Here is an 18,903-nt window from a genome sequence, read left to right as displayed (position 1 = left end):
TTCACACCCACAAAATATTTAAACAAAATTAAAGAACAAAATTTACCTATTGACTTCATTCGTTTATACAGAGGATAGCGTGGTAAAGCATAACATTCATAGGCCTGAGATTTTCTAATATTATGAAATGAAAATTCATAGATAAAACATTTAGTAACTGTATGAACTCCATAGTACTATTAGCAAAAGCGAAAACAGGGTGCCCAATGCGGGATGTTCACACACTTTCACGAAACCGAGAATTAATCTGTTATTCCTGACAATTAATGTAGTCTAACACAATAGTTGGGTGTACGACATTGAAATTTCTACAAAATCTATCAAATATACCTAAACTTGTAAATATTAACTAAAAAAACACATAATTCTGGTTTGAAAAACTACGGTGTAGTTAAATTAATTAGTTCTTTTTATTAAATGGATAATATTGTACAATATAATATGTACCTATTCATATTATAAATACAAATAATATTGCAGATTATTATTATTTATGTACAATACATGAAAAAACAACAAATATACTGAATAGTATATAGATGTTATATATGAAATATTACTGGGTATCACAAAAAGTTCTCTCAAATTGTATTCAATATCTCCTTGTAATAATCCACATAGATTAACCTGGAATATATCTAACTTACTAATGCGTACATTTCTTTCTTAATTCTTTTTCATCAGCTTAACAATTGCACATGATTTGATTAAAATAGAGTAAAGTATGCGACTAAAATGTTGAACTCATTGTATTCATTAATAAGTTTGTCCAAAGTTGATGAATAATGTTGTAAATATTGCAAAATTTATACAGCGAGTTTCATTAAGGACTGTTTATTAATACAGTAACACGTTGTAGGAAGATTAAAACGTGCTCTATTGGTAAGTTAGTAAAGACTTGTAAATAATTGCTAGATTTCTAAAGCGAGTTTAGTTAGAGACTGTTTATAAATACAGTAACACGTTGTAGGAAGATTAAAACGTGCTCTATTGATAATTTAGTAAAAACTTGTAAACTGTAAATAATTGCTAGATTTCTAAAGCGAGTTTAGTTAGTGATTGTTTATTAAACACAGTAACACGATGTAGGAGGATGTAAACGTGCTGTATTGATAATTCAGTAAACTTGTAAATAATTGCTAGATTTCTAAAGCGAGTTTAGTTAGGGATTGTTTATTAAACACAGTAACACGATGTAGGAGGATGTAAACGTGTTGTCTTGGTAATTTAGTAAAGACGAAGTTTCCACCTAAAGCAGTGTGGGTGGGAGAGCGTGGGTGTTGCTAAGCAACATAACAGCCGCCCGAATGTCTGTCTGTCCGTCTGCGTTGCTATCACAACTGATAACAGGCAATGATTGAGCCACTCACTCGCCCAAATATTGATTAGTTGTCGGAAGCTTATTTTGTCAGTCTATTCTTGCAGTGAGGCGAAGTAATGGTTGTTTACATTATAGGATTAGGCTACCAACCTGTAATTTACGACACGAAATACACGGCAGTTCTGTAGTTACGAGTCCATCATTACTTGTAAATGTTCATTTATTTTTTATGTCAACAGAAATAATATCAATGGGGCGTTAGTTTAAAAAATCATGTTTATGAAACTGTTTATGTGCCATTTAGTAGGTGTGAAATTCTGTCTAGCTTTTACCATAAATGTTGAAATAAACCGCGAAAATTGGAAATTATATTGAATATCTGGATTAGATATTTTACTAGATCTATTGATAGCCTTGTATGTACTTTGTATTGAAAAATAATTATATTTTTTACGTCTCAGAATATGTACGATTGAGGTTCTAATCTAAAAGGAAAACGTCCACAACTGGCTTACCGTGCTGATAAAACTTTTAATAGCATTAATAGAATCACACCAACAACAAGTCAAGAACCAAAATTACTGGATCACCATCTCCAGTTAGTATCGGAAGGTTACTCCCCATTTTTACAATCATTGGGACTTAACACGTGGGAACTCGTTAAGAATTATTAAACATGTACATTTGTACATAGGTCGTTGGATAATGTTCTCTATAATAAATTATAATTTTTCAGAATAGTTTGAAAGTTGCGAAGATTCCATTTTCTTTGGTCATAAATGATTAAATTATCGTAATATATCAGTCTACAATTTTTTACCTTTTGAAGAGATGGGTAAATAGGCCTCTTGTCATATGAGTATTAAGTATTTTACGAGCTAGATCCCTAGAAAATGTAGACCTAAATTTAGAGAGAAAGTTTTATGAGAATAACATGAATGGATTAAACAACAAAGCATCTTCTACCACTATGTACCAGTCTCGTTATTCACTTAGTAACGCACGTGAAGGTATGAAATAATATCAGCCACGGGTATCTGGTAACACACAAAAGGTACATGATAACGGTTCTAGTATACCTCTATCTTCTACCACTGTGTACCGGTCTCGGTATCCACTTAACGCTTTGGGGCGGAGGTTCGGGCCTTTCTGCTGCGGACTCGGCGGGAGTGACGGTTGGTGGTTCTTGTGGTCACACTTGTGGTAACTGTATGTGAGTTGCGTGGATGGGGAATGAAAGCTGATTAGGATAGGATAGTTTTATTAGTTGCCTGTAAAGAGATTTATGTTAGAGTTTAATCTAAATGGTTAATTTTAATTATAATTTATATATATACATTATTATGTTACATCCAATATGTAATTAATTATTAAAGTGATTTAGTTTAAGTGTCAATTACAATGTTGTAATAGGTATGATAATATTTTACTTTGTTTGTTTTTTTTGGAGGTTAAGTGGTAGAGAGGACTTTTAAGTCCTAACTTCGCCTCTGTAAATAAAGGCATTTTTCATTTCATTTCACTTAGTAACGCACGTGAAGGTATGAAATAATATCAGCCACGGATATCTGGTAACACACAAAAGGTACATGATAACGATTCACGTAAATCCCTATCTTCTACCACTATGTACCAGTCTCGTTATTCACTTAGTAACGCACGTGAAGGTATGAAATAATATCAGCCACGGGTATCTGGTAACACACAAAAGGTACATGATAACGATTCACGTAAGTCCCTATCTTCTACCACTATGTACCAGTCTCGTTATTCACTTAGTAACGCACGTGAAGGTATGAAATAATATCAGCCACGGGTATCTGGTAACACACAAAAGGTACATGATAACGATTCACGTATTTCCCTATCTCAGCCACGGATATCAGGTACTGTCAGTTATTCACTAGTAACGCACGTGAAGGTTATGAAATAATATCAGCCACGGGTACTGGTAACACAAGGTACATGATAACGATTCACGTAAGTCCCTATCTTCTACCACTGTGTACCGGTCTCGGTATCCACTTATGTAACGGCACGTGAAGAGGTAAGAAAATAAATATCAGCCCTCGGGTATCTGGTAACACACAAAAGGAACATGATAACGATTCACGTATACCTCTATCTTCTACCCAACTGTGTACCGGTCTCGTTAGTAAACGCACGTGAAAGGTGAAATATTATCAGCCTTCGGATATCTGGTAACACACAAAAGGTACATGATAACGATTCACGTAAGTCCCTATCTCCACTATTTTACCAGGTATCCACTTAGTAAACGCACCTGAAGGTATGAAATAAATTATCAGCCCTCGGGTATCTGGACACACAAAAGGTTACATGATAACGATTCACGTAAGTCCCTAGTCTTCTACCACTGTGTTACCGGTCCTCTATTCACTTAGTTACGCACGTGAGGGTATGAAATCAATATCAGCCTCGGATATCTGGTAACACACAAAAAGGTACAAGATAACGATTTCACGTAAGTCCCTATCTTCTACCACTATGTACCAGTGGATACTTTTATTAGTTACGCACTGGTGAAGGGTATGAAATAATATCACCTCGGGGATATCTGGTAACACACAAAAGGGGGTACATGATAACGATTCAACGTAATTCCCTAATCTTCTACCACTCGTGTACCTGATCTCGGTATTCTCTTAGTAACGCACGTGAAGGTATAAATAATATCAGCCTCGGAAATCTGGTAACACACAAAAGGTACATGATAACGATTCACGTAAGTCCCTATCTTCTACCACTGTGTACCGGTCTCGGGTATCCACTTTAGTAACGCAACGGAAGGTATGAAAAAATAATATCAGCCTCGGATATCTGGTAACACACAAAAGGTACATGATAACGATTCACGTAAGTCCCTATCTTCTACCACTATGTGTACCAGGTCCTCGGTATCCACTTATAGTTTACGCACGTGAAGGTAATGAAATAATATCAGCCTCGGATATCTGGTAACACACAAAAGGTACATGATAACGATTCACGTAAGTCCCCCTATCTTCTACCACTGTGTACCGGTCTCGGTATCCACTTAGTAACTGCACGTGAAGGTATGAAATAATATCAGCTCTCGGTTATCTGGTAACACACAAAAGGTACATGATTATAACGATTCACGTAAGTCCCCTATCTTCTAACCACTATGTGTACCAGTCTCGGTATCCACTTAGTTAACGCACGTGAAGGTATGAAATAAATATCAGCCTCGGTATATATCTGGTAACACACAAAAGGTAACATGATAACGATTCACGTAAGTCCCTATCTTCTACCACTATTTATACCAGTCTCGGTTATCCACTTAGGTAACGCACGTGAAGGTTATGAAATAATATCAGCCTCGGATATCTGGTAACACACAAAAGGTACATGATAACGATTCACGTAAGTCCCCTATCTTCTACCACTATTTATTACCGCGGTCTCGGTATCCACTTAGTAACGCACGTGAAGGTATGAAATAATATCAGCCTCGGATATCTGGTAACACACAAAAGGTACATGATAAAACGATTCACGTAAGTCCCTATCTTCTACCACTATTTACCAAGTCCTCGGTAACCACTTAGGTAACGCACGTGAAGGTAATGAAATAATATCAGCCTCGGTATCTGGTAACACACAAAAGTACATGATAACGATTTTCACGTAAGTCCCTATCTTCTACCACTATGTACCGGTCTCGGTATTCACTTAGTAACGCACGTGAAGGTATGAAATAATATCAGCCTCGGATATCTGGTAACACACAAAAGGTACATGATAACGATTCACGTAAGTCCCCAATCTTCTACCACTGTGTAACCGGTCTCGGTATCCACTTAGTAACGCACGTGAAGGTATGAAATAATATCAGCCTCGATATCTGGTAACACACAAAAGTACATGATAACGATTCACGTATGTCCCTATCTTTCTACCACTGTGTAACCGGTCCTCGGTATCCACTTAGTAACGCACGTGAAGGTATGAAATAATATCAGCCTCGGATATCTGGTAACACACAAAAGGTACATGATAACGATTCCTCGTATGTCCCTCTATCTTCTACCACTGTGTACCGGTCTCGGTATCCACTTAGAGTACGCACGTGAAGGTATGAAATAATATCAGCCTCGGATATCTGGTAACCCACACAAAAGGTACATGATAACGGTTCACGTAAGTCCCTATCTTCTACCACTATGTACCGGTCTCGGTATCCACTTAGTTACGCACGTAAAGGTATGAAATAATATCAGCCTCGGATATCCGGTAACACACAAAAGGTACATGATAACGATTCACGTAAGTCCCTATCTTCTCCCACTGTGTACCGGTCTCGGTATCCACTTAGTAACGCACGTGAAGGTATGAAATAATATAAGCCACGGGTATCTGGTAACACACAAAAGGTACATGATAACGGTTCACGTAAGTCCCTATCTTCTACCACTGTGTACCGGTCTCGGTATCCACTTAGTAACGCACGTGAAGGTATGAAATAATATAAGCCACGGGTATCTGGTAACACACAAAAGGTACATGATAACGGTTCACGTAAGTCCCTATCTTCTACCACTGTGTACCGGTCTCGGTATCCACTTAGTAACTCACGTGAAGGTATGAAATAATATCAGCCACGGGTATCTGGTAACACACAAAAGGAACATGATAACGATTCACGTAAGTCCCTATCTTCTCCCACTGTGTACCGGTCTCGGTATCCACTTAGTAACGCACGTGAAGGTATGAAATAATATCAGCCACGGGTATCTGGTAACACACAAAAGGTACATGATAACGATTCGCGTATGTCCCTATCTTCTACCACTGTGTACCGGTCTCGGTATCCACTTAGTAACGCACGTGAAGGTATGAAATAATATAAGCCACGGGTATCTGGTAACACACAAAAGGTACATGATAACGATTCGCGTATGTCCCTATCTTCTACCACTGTGTACCGGTCTCGGTATCCACTTAGTAACGCACGTGAAGGTATGAAATAATATAAGCCACGGGTATCTGGTAACACACAAAAGGTACATGATAACGATTCGCGTATGTCCCTATCTTCTACCACTGTGTACCGGTCTCGGTATCCACTTAGTAACGCACGTGAAGGTATGAAATAATATCAGCCACGGGTATCTGGTAACACACAAAAGGAACATGATAACGATACGCGGTTGCCCCAATCTTCTACCACTATTTACCTGTCTCGGTATCCACTTAGTAACATACTCGTACATAAAGGTATGAAATAATATCAGCTGTGGGTATCTGGTAACACACAAAAGGTACATGATAACGATTCACGTATGCCCCTATCTTCTACCACTATGTACCAGTCTCTTTATTCACTTAGTAACGCACGTGAAGGTATGAAATAATATCAGCTGTGGGTATCTGGTATCACACAAAAGGTGCATGATAACGATTCCCCTATGCTTTTGTCTATTGTACTGTTTGAATACCATGAACATACTATCGTATGGATTGTACTTTTGCCAATATTATATGATAACGGTATTCATACGTATGCATTATATATTAACTCTGTTACCAATAGTTAAAGTCAGATGCAAATGGTTATTTTATTTTACTTCTATAATATTCCTATTGATAAGGATATAATACAATTAAAGCGGGTTGTGACGGAATAATTCATGGATAGACACAAACTTCAAACTTTTCTGATAATATTTTTACGTATTATGGTGCGACAAGCGAGCATGCCCATCGATGAACCAATCGCAAATCTGTATTTCAAGAAATATTGTCCTGGCATTAATGATTGGTTGCCGTAACTAATAAAAGTGTATCGCACCTAAATCAAGTGCTTAGTTTAGAAATAAAAAGCATAAAATGTACGCGTTAAAAGTAATTCTAGAGAAGAGACTTTTTTGGGGTAGGGGCTTTCATTGATTACGCCTCTACCTGCTCTTAAACCATATGTGTTTTTCCAACACATGAAACCAAACTGATAATATGTAAAACCAGTTTAATTAATAATTATTTTGAATAGCATCTTCTATTGGTTGTATAAAAGTAAGTGTTCCGGATTTAAAAATGTATTATAATAGAAAATAAAATTGTTGAGAATTAGTAACATGCTAAAAGTTATTAAATAGTGTATATATATATATATATATATATATATATATATATATATATATATATATATATATATATATATATCCGTAGCAGGTAGCACATTCACCCGGCAAGTGAGAGATCCGGGTTCGAGTCCCGGCGGAGCAAGTACTTTTTTGTGATTCAATGTTTATTGAAATTATATAATATATATATATTTTATATATATATATATATATATATATGTGCGAGATATTATACTATTAAGATATGTCTTCCTATAACATTTTGGTTTCATCGCACTATAAAGCAAGAAAAAGCTCAATTTCAGGGCGATTGAATTCCTATAATATTTGTCGATTCAATTAACGTACGTTTTGGACAATCTACTAGGGACTCAGAAAACTATGGTTCTGATTGGCATACATTCCAGGCATAAAAATTTGTTTAATTGTTTAGATATGGCACCATTACTTTGCTCGTTAGATATAATTATACGGGAAAAAGCTATCATAGACTTAGGCCAACGACTACTTACTTAATTTCTTAATTTCCAGCCCAGCCTCCTACTTCATACCCCTTCCTGTTCCACTAAAACAATTCCACTAATTGTGTCGCTAGATTTTAACATATCAGTGGTGTACTATTTCTTTATAGTTTATACAAACAAATAAATTATTCCTGAAGAGCCTGCAAATTTTTTAAGACGCAAATCCCGTTGCTTATTCGAAATTGCTTTGATCTTGATAAGGTTACCGAACTATTGGTATGATGTAATAATCCTGAGCATTAGATGAATTAATGCGACATGACACAGTATAATTAACTAAATCCATATTTTCATTTTTACATTTTTAATTATTTAGATATTTCCAAGAATATACATTTTTAAATAATTAATTATTAATCAAACTGTTTGTAAATTGAAAAGAGATTTTTTTGCAGAATTCTGGTTTCATAATTTAAATTTATATATGTTAATAAATGATTACTATTATTGTCACACAAAACTTTATTTATGTGGTGCTATAATGTTACCAAACTATATTGATCTATTGAGTTATAATATTATAGAACTATTGATGTTATGTTATAATGTTGCAATACTCTGCTGATCTTGCGGAATAATATTATCAATTATTCAATGTTCTAATGTTCATGTGGCAGTTTCATACAAAGCAATAAAGCTTTTAAAATTTAAACAATATTTGAGAAGTGAGACTGTAGTCTATTCAGAAACATTACTTTCCCCGTCTCTACTCCAAAAAAAATAAAATATAACGGATTGTACTCACAAGGACAAAGAGATAAAAACTCAAAATACTAGTGTAGTTACAAAAAGAAGATCCATGACTAATTAAATGTATTTATTTTAACAAACCAAATAAATAAAACTTACTTAGACTCCAGATTTTAAGGAGATAAAATTATGTTTACACTACAAAATTATTCAGTATAAACGATGCCTGATGTGAGTGAAAAGAATTTAAATAACTGAATACGGAATATCTGAACGACTACCCAGATTTACATTAAACATTCTTCAAAAGGATGAACGCATTATGCGCGTGGCATCTCAATCACATATCTCGGCCCTGAAGGCGTTACGGATGTGCATCTTAGAAATGTACGTATTTGTGAAATGTTCCATGATTAAAAGATTCTTTGTTGGGCCTATTGTATTCATATGCGTTTATTAAGTAACTTTTCCCCATTATAAAAATAACTGAACATGAATATTGTGTAATCGGTTTTAGTTGAATAACGTTATTCAACCAGCACTTTAAGATGGCAGGAAAATAACATTTGTAAATATTATTTTATTTTATTTAATGATATCACGAGAAGTGGTAGGAGTTAGAAGCAACATTTTGGGATTTTCAAATCAACCGGGTCCAAAAAGGGTTGAAGAAAAGGATATGGATTTCTTATAGAATGTACATAAAAGATGACTAGTCGGATTACGTATTTTATATGTACTCGTATAAACAAATCCCTAAAAGGCTTAATTAACATAACCATTAAATGAAATTTCCTTAAATATGTTTAATTAAAAATATATAATATCTTTGAGCTACAAATCAATAAAAAAATTTCACTGATTGAGTATATAACTGTTGTGCATACTGTAAAAAGAACGCATTTTTATTTCAAGGACTATTTAATTTGAACCTGATTACAAAATGGCATGAATTCGCTACTTGAAATGTCTCCAATTTTTCATAAAGTGGTCAGTAACAATTCGTTCTACTGTGTCTACCTTCAAAGAAGTTGTCTTAAAGGGCTTATGGATTTCAAAATTCTCGAGTCGTTTAGTGTTGAGCTGTTACCCCACAATAACGAACTACAGTTTGTTGGAACTGGGAGAGCAAAGGACAAAAAACGTCAACTTAGTAAACACTTCACCAGACGTAGCTGATACAAGTAAAGTAAACTCCGTGATCGTTTTACACCGAAGGTATGGAAAAAAGAGTTATTATGTTGAGGGATCGCACTGAACAAGAAACTTAGTTTTGTCGCCTTTGTACTTTATAGGCAAAACTAGACGAAAGCTACCGCTACATACCAGCTTTTATGTATATAATTTGCTGGTGTTCCTTATTAATATTTGTGTAATTATGGGTTCACGATGTCCAATAAATGTGGAAGGGAAGAAATTTCTGGTGCAACAAGATATGCTGGTTGCGGAGATTGCTTTCAACTAACGTTATTGATTTTTGGTACGCTTCCACAATCATTTCGCTTTGTACACGTAGATAAGGGAGTTATATTCATGACTACCACGTGAATATTCAATAAATTTTTGTCATTTTAGTAATCAATTAAACAAAGTCACAGACTGCTATATTTGGAAAAGCATTACACAAAATTTGAGAATCTACATGATGATGACAGTATTACGACAGGACGTAACCCCTCAAATAACTGAATATAAATAGGTAACAAATGTGTACGAAAATCTATTAAAATATGTGTATCCGCTTAACCGATTTTAAACCACGTTTGCAAGTTTTGAAATTTGTATCTGTCTTCTTAAGTCGTAAACGTAAATATTTGCATATATTACGTGATCAACTTTATATAATTTAAGTTAGTTTTCTTTCCTTTATTGAGGAGACTCTTTTCCTCATTTTGTGAAAAATTAATTCTTTAAAAATGTGTGCGTTTTTATCGTGTTAAAATTGGTTTTATCCTTATGTGGTTATTATTGATTGTAAGATTTATTTTTCTTTTTATTCAAAACTTTAATACGGGATCTAAAAACAAGTTTTTAAAAGTTTAAAATAATTTTAACTTAAACTTTCTATTATTTCCTTCCTTTGTTTAGAAGCATATTACACGTGTGTTAGTATGCAAAATAAGATTAAAAATAGTGTGCGGTAGAACAGTAAAAGTTGCAACATTTTTATAGTAGCAATAATTTTTTTTATTTCTACAGTGTAAAATGTGCACTGGACAATTACATGATTTAGATTAATTAAAGCCTAAATGAATTCATCCCTAAACGGCTTAGGGATAAAATCGTTGTTACTTTAAAATAAATTAGAATTATTGGAGTTAGGCTGATAACTTTTATAATGAAATAATAATGTGTTTATAAGAACTATTTCATAGCACATATATCTTTCAATGTTTCAATCATAAAAACCATTTGCCTCAAATGAAATTTCCTTCATGTCCTAAAGTTTAATTGAAAATGCAAATAACTGTCTTTCAAAAGTTATATAAGCCGTAATAATGAATGACTGTATAATGTAGCAAATATTGCGTACATAGCGTCACGTCGTGTCGTGGATACCACTTAAATTAGCGGATGGCATAATAAAAGGGTGGCCAGAGCATGAAGGGGATTTAGATAGATAGCAGCATCATATATGGGTCACTAGGTCAGGCTCGACGTCTGGGGCTACGGACCACTTATGTAAACAACGCCCTCTCTATCTGCATTTCCATATTTTACTTTTCAAACTAAAAAGTTTCAAGTGTAACAATTTCAAACACTAGTGTTGCAGCGGTCTCGTTTGTAATTGGAAACCATCGTTATGTTATAATTATATGTTTAGGTTGTCATCCATTGTACTGTATTTTATGATTAAATCGTATGTCCTTCCTAGATCTAGTCTTAAGCTAAAATTAACGTAGGCACGTACAATGATAGTTTAGTTTGATTATTATCTTCTGATAGTGACACAACCCACTTAATACACGAATCTGTCAAATAGTTTCTCGTCGTTATACCAAATTTTGTTAATTACCTTTTCCGTAATTTGTTCTAATAAAGATTATTTACATTAATTAATCATTACGTTTTGTAAAACACTTTTAGTTTTGTATACTTGACTATAATTTATTTAAAATTTAAAAATATTATAAAGTATTAGTTCAATAGTTTTTTATTTTATTTCTCCTTGGACGAGCCAGTGTGTTTGAGATAAGAGTTTGAGTGGCCTAAAAATAACCCCAACAGGACTTACAATACTCATTGCGGATATGTGTGGCTATCGTGTACAGCGGTAGTGTCTCTCCTGGGACTGTCCAAGGTGGCGAGTCCTGCTGACTGATCGCGTGTATCCATGGCGCTCACTGCACTTACACTGCACACTCACTGCACTCAGCACTGCACTCAGCTATAGTCACACACACTCCGACATTTTCACCATCGACACGGCTGACGCCGCCTTCAGGGAAAGTGAGGCTATCCGCGCTACTGCCCTGCGCGCCGGCACTACCTCCAGTTCCCGCCAGGGCGCACCACTGCACTCGTGCTTCTAACCGCAGCCGTGAGGCAGCACCATCTGTCACGGTAATTCAATAACTTATCTCGTCAATGGCCAAATAAAAAGAAGAGATAAACTTTTATTCGACTAATCAAATGAAAACATTTAACCCTATTTCTTATTAATGAACGGAGAATCCCAATGGAAACTCATCCTTTGTCTTAGAAAAACTCAGTTCAGACGGATAATAATTAATTAAGATCAGGAGCGGATTCTTAAGGAAATCTCTTAACACAATCTAAACACCAAACATGATTTTACACTGAGGGAATTTTAAAACGCACAAGTTTTCTGAAAATTTTAAACATCATAAGTCACACTTTTATCGCTCATAATGGTAAAACTGTTTTTAATATCTGTTATTGCCTCCCCTGGCTGCAATGACTGCCTGCAATCTGCATAGAATACTGTTGATCATGGCTGTGATCACCTGCTGATCGATGTTTTCCTACTCCTCCTGTAGGACAAGCTGTGCTAGAGTCTGCAACTCACCGCGACGTCATCTGATGGCTCTTCTATTTGATCCCACATGTGCTCTATAGGATTCAGATCACTGTGCTGTTTGATGGTCGGTGTATAAAACATTAATTTCTATCTCGTGTAGGTTGTTTTGCACAAACCTGGCAGTGAGTTGTCGGCAGTTACCATGCATGAAAATAAACCTAGGACGAATAAACCCAGCAAAAACTAGCACAGGCTCCGAAAAACCTCCTCCACATATACCCTTTATGATGCCTCTGTTAAACACCACAAGGTATGTGCGTGCGTCCCTTGAAATACTTACCCAAACCATGAGAGAGCCACCATGGAAACTCTCCCTAGGGGAAATGTTGCACTGAGTACATCGTTCTCTAGAGCACGTCCACACTCTCTCACGTCCATCTGGAGACCGTAAGCTAAATTGTAACTTATCTGACTAAGTAACTCTGTTCCATTGACGTTGTTTCCAGTTAACGTGATTTTGAAAAAATTGGAAACGAGCTCTTCGATGGCGTGCCTGAAGTCTGTATCCTGTAGCCGGGCGATAGGGATTCAGTCCAGCTCCTTGAAGTCTTCTCCTAAGTGTTCTGGTACTTACATCAACTCCACAAATCCTTCTTAGCCCGTTACAAACTTCAAAGGATGTTCGAAACCAATTCATCAGACTCAAAGAAACAACATACTTGTCATTCTTTGCGGTTGTAACTCTATTTCGCCCCGAACCTGTTCTTCTTTCATAGCTTCCTATCAGTCTGAACCGAATCACTGCTGAAGAGGCAAATGTCACAAGATAGCATCAAGTATCTGCTTATCCTGAGACACTTGCAACTTCACGTACTGTTAGTTAATTTCAATCAAAACAATTGTAGTTAGTGTTTAGTTTTATTAAGTGCATGTTTTAGAGTTAGTGTGCATGGAATAGACACACATCATGACTGTTGTGCTTCCTGACTTATGAATGTTACAACGTTCTGGTACGTTTTGTTTACTTTAACCTAGGTTATAGTCATGCTTTAGTTTAGTTATTTACCTGACGAAGAGGTCAGATTGCAGATATCGAAACGTACTGTTACTGATTGAATTTTATCGCTGAACGATGGCAAGTGTCTGGAAAAGTCCCATTTCTTTCACAATCGTCCCATCGTCTAAAAAAACTTCAAACAAAGGAAAGCAATTGCTCTAGCGTAGTGCACCGCCGAGAGAGAGAGGTTTTTGGTTCAGATTAGTAACTGAACTGACCAGTACAGACATTAGAATTGGAAATAAAGGTTTACAATAGCCTGCTTAAGAGTTCAAGGGTTCCTTAATAATAATGATGATAACAAGTATAGCAACTTTATTATCCGTCTACTGATAACATTAGTTATATCATATAAGATCATTCAACTCAAATGGTTTGCATGATGTAGGCGCATATACCATCAGAATTAAAAAAAATATGATAAAAATAAGTGTGTCACATTTTATTTCCACAGTGTATATTCAAAAACATAAAGTCTATTAAATATTTATTTCTTTGTATTTCTTTGAAATAATTTTTAAAGACCTAGTTGAAACTGTATTTTTTGTAAATAAAAATATAATTTAAAGTTCATTTATTTATTATAATAAAAATAAACGTTTTCTAGACCGTAAAACACCAAACACTAAGTTTTTAAAGACCTTTAGTTTATATATTGTATCCGAAAAGTTAATCAACGGGAAATAGAATAAAATTTCATGAAAGATCTTCTAATTTTACTGTTATTGTCAAAATGATGACTTATGAGGATATCAGCTAACTAAGAATTCATTCTGTTTTTTCGAAGACTTCAGAGTTCAAGAAGACCCCGTCCTTTATTGGAAAAGCGCAACTTTCCCCAATCCTTTTCCTTGTTTGATAAGTGTTTTTGGCATTTTGGATTTCACCATTGACCACTTTAATTTGGCCCCAACGAACAACACTGAACACATTCACAACCTCATTTTTAGTCGTGGAACTGTAGGAGGCCTGCACTTACCCGCGGCATCTGCATTACATTGTACCTAACATTCCATTGAATAGTTTCAACTATTTCAGCAACGCCGGAACTATTTTAGATTGATCTGAAGAAACCCAAATTTCTTAGCTTTCTTAGTGAAAGCCTTAAGGATATAATGCGATGGAGTGAAAAATAAACGCAATTTACTTCGAAGATTTTATTTAATTAAACATTACAATAGTGCCGGGTGTATTTCTTTGTGATTCCACTTGCAGTTACCCGCGGCTTCGCGCGCAATTTCGAAGGCTTTTCACGTGTATGAACACTGCTGTCATTGTATTTCCGACGCCAATGTCCCGTTTGACTTGTTGCCACGACAAATAAACTTTGTTGAAATGTTCATATTTATGGTCATTGTAATTTACTCCGGTCTTAGTATTCTTTGTGCCATAGTAGATTTTGTTTTTATTCACCGATCAAGGAAATATATATACATAGATAGGTCTGAGAAGCCTACTTCTGTCAAAGACAACTAAGAGTTTTATAACAGTCTTAAAATTTATAGTAAAAGTTCGATGATAACTTTGTCTTTGATATCTGTATTACAGTACTTACCAAGTACAGCGTAACTTAATAAACGCTAAAATATACAGTTAAAGTATATTTTTACTAAAACGTTTAATTTTCTTATCTGGATATTTCCTTACTCTGTGCTCAACAGCGCTAGTAGAAAACTTAAATAAGAAATTACTATAAAGCTTATTTTATGCTTTCAAATTTACAAATGTAATCATATTGAAAGTAGTCGTTAAATTAACTAAACATTTGGTTGTACTCCTATAAAACAATGTATATAGAACAGTTCCTTACATTTAACAAGCTCTTTCACCTAGGATTTAGCAATTTTAGAGACCAAAATAGGATACTTCGCAAATTTTGGGACCAGTGCAGCGTAGCCATGAAAAATTTTCGAAATAAGAATAGGCCTATATTCATATCAGAGACCCTAAGGATGTCCATGTAAAATTTCAGAACAATCGGTTGAATTATTTAAGCGTGATAAGAAAACAAAAAATCAAGTCCCTTTTGCATTTATAACATTACTAGCACATACTCACTGTTTCGCCCGCAATTTCTGTGCGGGCACATTCCGTATATTTTATAGAATAGCTCCCACGATTTCAACCTATTTTTATGTGGTTGGTAGGTGAGTGCCGACTTATTGTGACCTGTATTCTGTAGTTTGGTTTTAATAATTAGTTTTTAGTTTTATGAAGTTCATGTTTTAGGTGCTCCTGATCACACCTATGGAGTGATCTCAGAAAGACACTTATACTGGTGATAAACCTTTTTCTAGCATTCCTCCGCACTCCTCATCAAAAGTAACTCTTCGAGAGTCCACACACACGTAAGATTTTCTTGCAGGCGAACCTCTCCAGATGTGTACTGTATCGGTGGTCATCCAAAGTACGTACCAATAAAACTCTTTTAAAAATCGTGTTAAAATAATTTGAAATTATAGATTGAAAGACAGGTCATTGTATATCACAGATCAGAGAAGCCTACTAAGATGGGTTTTATAAGTCTTTAAATTTATAGTAGAAGTTAGATAGTAACTTAATATCTGATAAAAATAACAGATATGTACTCTATGGCAACAGATGTTAAGAGTACATTAACAAGGACACTGTATACGTGTTTATTTTTTACGAACTAAAAATTATTTTCAATATTTTAGAATATTTTACGCTGGAATTGTACAGCCTAGAAAACTGTCATCTAGCATAGTTATTGCCTTCTTCACAGGAAGTCTTCGGAGTCAAATTCTGACCATGTTATGGCTTAGACAAATATTTTAAGGTAGATGAATACCTACCTAATCTCTGACATCTAAAAACTGCGTAAAACAGACCGTTAATCCTTAGATAGTCTACACACTATAAATGTAAGAAAATTGGGAATAGTAGTTAAATTAATTTAAAACCTGGTTATGCTGTCATAAAACATTAGTTTATTACATTTGACAGGCCCTTTCAATTAATATTTCACAACTTTAGAGATCAAGATAGGATTTTTCGCAACTTTAGAAACAGGTGAGGTGTTGCTTTGAAGGATTTTTGAAATAAAAAAAGGCATATATCTATCCCAGGGACCGTAAGAATGTTTATGTAAGATTTCAGTACAATCGTTTAAATAGTTTACGCGTGAAAGCAAAATTAAGAAACAAAGGCACTTTCGCAATTATTATGTTATTAGGATGTAAATAATGGACATTTTTATACAAGCTCTAACATTGAACACATAAGGAATAAAAAAAAGTTTCGTAACAAAATCGAAAATATTGAAAATGTGAAAACTTTACTTAGGAATAATATAATATGTAGTATATTTTAATAAAATAAAAACTGTATTTATGGTAATGTTTTCATAAATTCGCTACAGTGAGCTAATTTGTACATTCGCAACTATATTATATTTTATTTGTAAAAGTGGTTATAAAATGCAAATAAATTTTGTATTGTACACTCAGAAGAATATTTAGGAAATCATATTATTTAATTCCAAAATATTAAAAAAACATAGTCTTTATAAACACACTCAAAACTTTTTAGCACGAAAATTCAAAATTTTTTTATAACAATAACTAAATGAAGCTAAAATTTGTTTTCATACTATATTTTTTTAATACTTTAATACTTATTGCCTATTTATAAAACTTTGGCTAAACAAAAAGCAAAAAGTTTTATTACTTCAAAAATTAACCAAATGATAAAAAGTAATAATTTATAACATAAAAATCTGTTTTTTAATGTTAGATTTGTATTTTTTATCAGATTCGTGCTATATACAGAATTTGTAATTGTCTATGAATTATTTGTTGAAAGTTGCCGTGTTTGTGAACACTGTTCTTTTTGTGAGACACTGGTTCCGGCTTTCTACTCACTTTTGTCGCTACAGGTGAATAATAAAGATTTCTGAGTGGCGTCAGAAGGCTGTCTCAAGCCTCAGAGGCCGGTACTGATATTCAATTCACCGTCTGACCAACCTATGGATCCCTAGGGGTTGACTTTCGTTACCATGGACGGTGCGCTATGTTGGAATCCAAAAACAAGGTTTTAGCATACATATTTTTCAAATTTTGTTTAAAAATTTTTGGAAAATCATCGTCATGAAGTGAAAAGGGGATTTTTAATAAATTTACTAGCCTAGTTGGTGATAAATGGACAGAAATTGAGTTATCACTATGAGTAAACTGTAAACTGTACGTAATATGTTATTTGATCATTTTGTAAAGGTTGCAGGGTTGTCAATTGTTGATTTTAAAATCTCAGTTAGGAGCTGCCCAGTTTCGCACCAGGCTCAAGTGTAATAGAATTTTGTTTGTGATAACCTGTATTCCTTATGCTCGCGGGTACCCATGAAGGTTGAAAGCGTAAACCACCAAATGTGTTATTTTAATTCTGTCCTCCCACCATAATCATATAACTTATTTTAACTTGTAGCCTAACTATAGGTATGTAGGCGAACGCATAAGACAGCACTCGCGGAATCGCAGGCAATGCCTTCACTACGCTTCTGCACAAGAAGGCTCCCCGAACTCACATTTCCCAGCTGATGCACAGGTGTGGGAAATATTCACCAAAGAAGTGTCTGCTACATGCCACTGGACGACCGTCAGTAGGACTTTCTCCGTGATCAAACTCTTATAGACCATCCCTGAGTACACCAAGACTGTCATGTTTGTGGACGGAAGTTCTGGAAAACTATGCGAGTGAAGCCGCACCCAACTACATTTGCAAGCAACCCGAATAGCAGGAGTGCGAGGCTAATGTAGCAGTTGAGAGTTTTGTAGGGTATCAACATAAAGACCGGATCTCTGTATCTATCATGCCTTTCTTGGAGCAATATTACACTGCTGGCTACTCCACCTCAACCAAAATTTTATTATTTAAACACGCTCTGAAACATAACGAAATGTTAATGCATCATGTGGCAAGATATCACGATAATGATCATCTGTAACCTTAAATCTTTACATGAAATTCTATTTCTACATAGTAAAGAATATGTTCTATGATTGTGCTTGTCCAACCATGGAATTTGGCTGAGCGTCATTGAATCCTATCACTCAGAATGGTGACAGAAGTTTTCGGTCTGCCGGGAGGATGTAAATATTATTTTTATGTGTGTCTGTCTGTTTATTTGACCACAGGAATCTCGAGAATGAAATGTGCAATAGCCTCGAAATATTGCAAAA

General features: G+C 34.9%; 1 protein-coding gene across 1 annotated transcript in view; it reads right to left on the bottom strand.

Moving 5' to 3' along the window:
- LOC124358356 overlaps positions 1 to 18,384 on the bottom strand; it is a 100,990-nt gene extending 82,606 nt beyond the window's left edge. Inside the window, exons 1-2 of the mRNA XM_046810657.1 lie at positions 18,249 to 18,384; positions 12,021 to 12,222 (exon numbers count right to left, since the gene is read on the bottom strand). Coding sequence (XP_046666613.1) covers positions 12,021 to 12,222; positions 18,249 to 18,384 — 338 coding nt within the window. The remainder of the gene's footprint in view (positions 1 to 12,020; positions 12,223 to 18,248) is intronic.
- Between the last annotated feature and the right edge of the window lie 519 nt (positions 18,385 to 18,903).

Source organism: Homalodisca vitripennis, chromosome 3, assembly GCF_021130785.1.
Source record: "Homalodisca vitripennis isolate AUS2020 chromosome 3, UT_GWSS_2.1, whole genome shotgun sequence".
Classification (NCBI taxonomy): Eukaryota; Metazoa; Arthropoda; class Insecta; order Hemiptera; family Cicadellidae; genus Homalodisca; species Homalodisca vitripennis.
The sequence above is the reverse complement of the archived record's forward strand: the minus strand, read 5'-3'. Positions and strand labels throughout refer to the sequence as shown.